The 5,125-nt window shown below is 35.7% G+C and overlaps 1 protein-coding gene across 1 annotated transcript; it reads left to right on the top strand.

The window, feature by feature from the left end:
* The first annotated feature begins 1,103 nt into the window (after positions 1 to 1,103).
* LOC149256771 (uncharacterized) lies at positions 1,104 to 4,618 on the top strand. The gene is given in 3 exon segments (XM_089460866.1): positions 1,104 to 3,027; positions 3,030 to 3,857; positions 3,965 to 4,618. Coding segments are annotated over 3 exon segments (3,186 nt in total). The 5' UTR covers positions 1,104 to 1,118; the 3' UTR covers positions 4,414 to 4,618.
* The last annotated feature ends 507 nt before the right edge of the window (positions 4,619 to 5,125 follow it).

Genomic DNA, 5,125 nt, shown 5'->3' on the forward strand with positions numbered 1-5,125 from the left:
TTTCCTTCTAATTATACACCAAACTTATTTATTACCATGAATATTACAAGAAATAACTATTATAAGAACAAAATATTTTCTATTTTAATTATAAATTAAGCATAAAAAAATATAATACTTTTCCTTCTAATTATACACCAAACTTATTTATTACCATAAATATTACAAGAAATAACTATTATTAAACCAAAACTTTAATGGAAGAAAACAAAAACACATACCAAAAAAACTAAAATAAATAACTAAAACGGTCCTTAAGAAACTATACATTTTTTAATAGAATCATAAATATTTCTTATAATGCCGTATTATCATTTCTCTAATAAAATTTTTATATATGATTTTTATTAATATTTTTTAATTTATTTAAATAGAACATTTAAACTTATATTGCAATTTCTATAACGGAATGTGATAAAAAAAAGGTAATTCCTTACTTTTATTCCGTTAAAAAAAGGGCATTTCGTCACCAAATGATAAGGAGAAAGATCTTTTATTAATTGGATGGACTTTCGTTTACTGAGAGGCAAGGAGAAATATTTATGATTAATTTTATAGACCTTTATTTGTTAGATTTTTTATTAATTGGATGGACATTTTACTTTCGTTTACTGAGAGGCAAGGAGAGATTTATGATTAATTTTATTGACTTTTTTATTTATTTTAGGGTGTGTTAGATTTTTTCCAATTTATTTTGCCGTACATTGAAGTAATATTTACCTTAAAAGTTTTAAGTAATATTGACTTCTAATTGATTTTATGGAGTGCGGACTTTTTGGACACTCATTCGACTCACTGGGGACTCGGCAGTGCAAATGCCGTATTCCTGCCGTTGTTTTATGGTCAATTTTCCTTTAATTTGCCTTTTGCGTTACGCCAGGGGTATGCAACTAATCATAATTTTATTGAAATGTGATATTCTTTTCTTACTTCTGTGATAATTTATGTAAGTGCGATCTTTTTTTTCGGAAAATTAACCGACGGGAACATCTCGAAAAGATTCTTGCCATTCTTAATTTGAGTCTTTTCATTCAATGCAATGCAGCAGCTGCTATATAGCTACTACATTACCAAACTCCATTTTCTCATCAGAAACCATTCTTTCTGTCACGCAAGAGATGCAGATTACCAGAATGCTTCTCCTCGCCGCCCTTTCTTTCATTCTCTTTCTCAATCCTCCTTTTGTCTTTTCCACACCCATCGCCCATTTCCCTCACCATCCTCCTCGTCTCACCAATGCTTCCGATCAACACGCTCTGCTTGCATTCAAGTCTGCAATCACATATGATCCCTCCCACTCCTTAGCCACCTCTTGGATGCCAAATGTTTCATTCTGCCACTGGACGGGCATCATATGCAGCAGGCGCAGGCAGAGAGTCGTTTCCCTAAATCTTACAAGCATGGGATTAGAAGGTACTATCTCACCCCTTCTCGCCAATCTCTCCTTTCTTAGAGTACTCAGCCTTGCCAATAACAGTTTCCACGGTAACATTCCCTATCAGTTGGGAACCCTATCTCGCTTAAAGATGCTCCGCCTGTCTAAGAATCAACTCCAGGGTTCCATTCCGCCCACTCTGGGTAGCTGCCACAGTTTAAGGAACTTGACTCTCTCCTTTAACAATATCTCAGGAAACATTCCCCCACAACTATGTGTTCTCCCCAACCTAGTATTCATGAACTTTGGAGTTAACAATTTGACGGGAACAATACCGGACTGCTTGGGAAACATATCCTCTTTGCAGTACTTATATTTAGATGGCAACAACCTTCACGGCAGTGTCCCTTCCGAATTGGGTATGCTAAGCCAGCTCAGCGTTCTTAATCTGGAGTTCAACCATCTGACGGGACGCATTCCGTCTTCGTTGTCCAACTGCACCAATCTTGAAGGATTGAGCATAGGTATTAACCAATTAGTTGGCCACATTCCGTCGGAGTTGTGTACCAAGAAGACCGCCCAGTTAAAGCACCTCTTTCTGGATGCAAATCAGCTAAGTGGCAGCGTTCCTTCATCCCTCTTCAATTGTACCAAGTTACAATCGATTGACTTATCAGTGAACCAGCTCAGCGGAATAGTGCCTATGGAGTTGGGTAAATTGACACATCTCCAGCGGCTTCAGTTGGCCGGAAATTACCTTATTAGCGGCAACACCACGAGATGCCCCATTCTTACCGCTCTTAGTAACTGTTCCGATCTACAACACGTAGACTTGTCTTATAATGGCTTCAATGGGCAATTGCCGTTTTCTATAGGCCATCTCTCTACAAAACTCTCCTACTTACACTTGGGTATCAACGAATTAACTGGAGAAATACCTCATGCTATTGGAAATTTAAGTAGCTTAACCTTCCTTAATTTAGAAAGTAATTCTTTTACGGGGTCAATCCCATCTTCAATTATTATGCTTCAGAAGTTGGAGAGGTTATCTATGGTTTCCAATAATTTACAAGGGAACATCCCAATGGAAATTGGGCAGCTAAAGGGTTTAGGTCTCTTATATATTTCTGGAAATAATTTGTCTGGAAAAATCCCTGATTCTATTGCTAACCTCCAACAATTAAGATATTTAGATCTTAATCATAACCAGTTATCAGGAAACATACCTGCAAGTTTAGGGAAATGTGTGAACTTACTACTGCTAGATCTATCATACAACAAGCTTAGTGGGCACATACCTGAAGAGCTTGCAGGCCTTGCAAATTTAGCCTTCTATTTCAACTTGTCAAACAATTTATTAAGTGGCCATGTACCTTTAGAACTAGGAAAGTTCGATAAGCTTCAAGCCATAGATATTTCAGCAAATCAAATAACTGGCTACATTCCAAGTATCATCGGAAGCTGCAAAGAAGTAGCATATTTGAATCTTTCTTACAATGCACTTGAAGGTCCAATTCCAGTGTCAATCAATGAACTTCTAAGTCTTCAAGACCTAGATCTCTCCTCCAACAATTTGTCAGGTGGAATACCTATATCACTAGCAAATCTCACAATGCTCCATCACTTGAATTTTTCTTTTAACAAGTTGTCAGGGAAGTCCCTAAAGAAGGAGTTTTCAAAAAGATTGGCGCCACAGCATTTATGGGAAATCTTGGTCTATGTGGACCTTGGGTAAATCTACCACCATGCTATGCTCATAAACATAAAAGTGTTTTGAATCTCAAAAGAGTTATCATACCGGTTGTTGTTGTAGCAATTGTTGTGTTGTGTTTGTTTCTTGCAATATTGTGGAGAAAGAATTGTAGGAGAAATATTCAGAGAGACACTGGTCCATCATTAAATGTGGGGCATCGAAGAATCTCCTATGCAGAGCTCGTCATTGCAACAAATGAATTTAGTGATGCAAACTTGTTAGGAATTGGTAGTTTTGGAAAAGTGTACAAAGGTATTTTGAATGATGGCACAATGGTTGCTGTCAAGCTTCTCAATCTACAAAATGAAGGGGCTCAAAAGAGTTTTGATAGAGAATGCAAAGTTTTGGGTAGAGTTAGACACCGGAATTTGATTCGGGTCATAACTTGCTATTCAGATCTCCAAATCAAAGCTTTGATATTTCCATTAATGCCAAAAGGAAGCCTAGAAAAGTGGTTATATCCCGATGATGGAGAACAAAGTTGTTTGAATTTGATTCAAAGGTTGAATATAGCAATAGATATCACCCAAGGCATGACATATCTCCATCATCATTGCTTTGTGCAAGTGATTCATTGTGATTTGAAACCCAACAATGTGTTGTTGGGTGAAGATATGACTGCATATTTAATAGACTTTGGCATTGCTACTATATGTTTTGCAAATAATGAAGATGGAGCTCTCACTTCCACAAATGCACTCAAAGGATCTACCGGGTACATTCCTCCAGGTATTATTTAAACTATATCCCATATGAAGCAATCTTATGATTTTCTTATGTTTACTAAACATTTTCAATTAAATTTAAAAACTTAAGTTGAGGATCTATGAATGCAGAATATGGAGTGGGAGGACAAGTTACAACCAAAGGCGATGTTTATACCTATGGAATAGTGCTATTGGAAATGCTCACTAGAAAGAAGCCCACCCATGACATGTTTGTAGAAGGAATGACATTGCACAAATGGGTGGGTAGTAGTTTTCCAAACCAAGTACAAGAAGTGGTGGACATGGGTCTATTAACGAGGACTAGTATATGCATTGAAGAAGATAAAGATCTCAATTGTCTCAGTGCACTGATAAATGTGGGTTTGCTTTGCACAAATGAATCTCCTCAAGGACGACCTACAATGATGGGCATTCTAGGCACATTGCAAAACATCAAAGACACTTTTTTGAGCACTACTTCCATTCCCAAATTCCAATCAAATCTAACACATTTGTTGGGTAGTACAAGTGCTACTATCAACAACATTTGTGAAGGTCAAAGTTCTTCCACATCTTAGTCTATTGTAACAAAGTAGTGGTTATATGCTTCTTTGTACATAAATCTTTGTTGTTGATTGCATATAAATGTTTTATAATTGATTGCATGTAAATGTGAACAATACAGTTATATCTACTCATGAGTGGTGTTTTGGAAATGTGTTTATGATTATAGTTTATTATTCTATCTTTAAAAAACAATTATATTCAATATCCTTTACATCTATATGAATGTGTGACACTCTTCTGGTACTAAATACAAGAAGAATTTTGTATTTGTTATGTTTTTTAGTTTTTATACCACTCTTTCCGAGTAAGAGTAGAAAAGTCTATCTTTCACTTTTAAAACTTGTCATAACCAACATAAAAAATGATACTATGATCTAATTTAAAGGAACAAGAAAAGTTAATTAACACACATCTTTGACAATTCAAACGAGCTTTAACTTTAAGTAATCATAGTTCACAAATTTTATCTTGCCCCATCTTGAGAACTTTATTGTCATAACAGCTACCAGGAAAACATATAGCTTTTCTATCTTTAAATAAATTAGTAAATCTCATTTCTTTTAAGAAGTCAGGATTTTGTATCTAAAAGCATGGTGTAGAAGTCAGGATTCTGTAGCTAAATGTTGCGATGATGTTTACAACAAGAAGAATTTTGAGTTTTTCAGAGGAGCATCTTTGTGACTAACATGCAGCTATATCTACAATTCCCCCAACTTTAAATGC

The sequence above is a fragment of the Pinus tabuliformis genome, chromosome 7, assembly GCF_031772625.1.
Source record: "Pinus tabuliformis cultivar Carrire ecotype Pingquan chromosome 7, CPIR1, whole genome shotgun sequence".
NCBI classification, from domain to species: Eukaryota; Viridiplantae; Streptophyta; class Pinopsida; order Pinales; family Pinaceae; genus Pinus; species Pinus tabuliformis.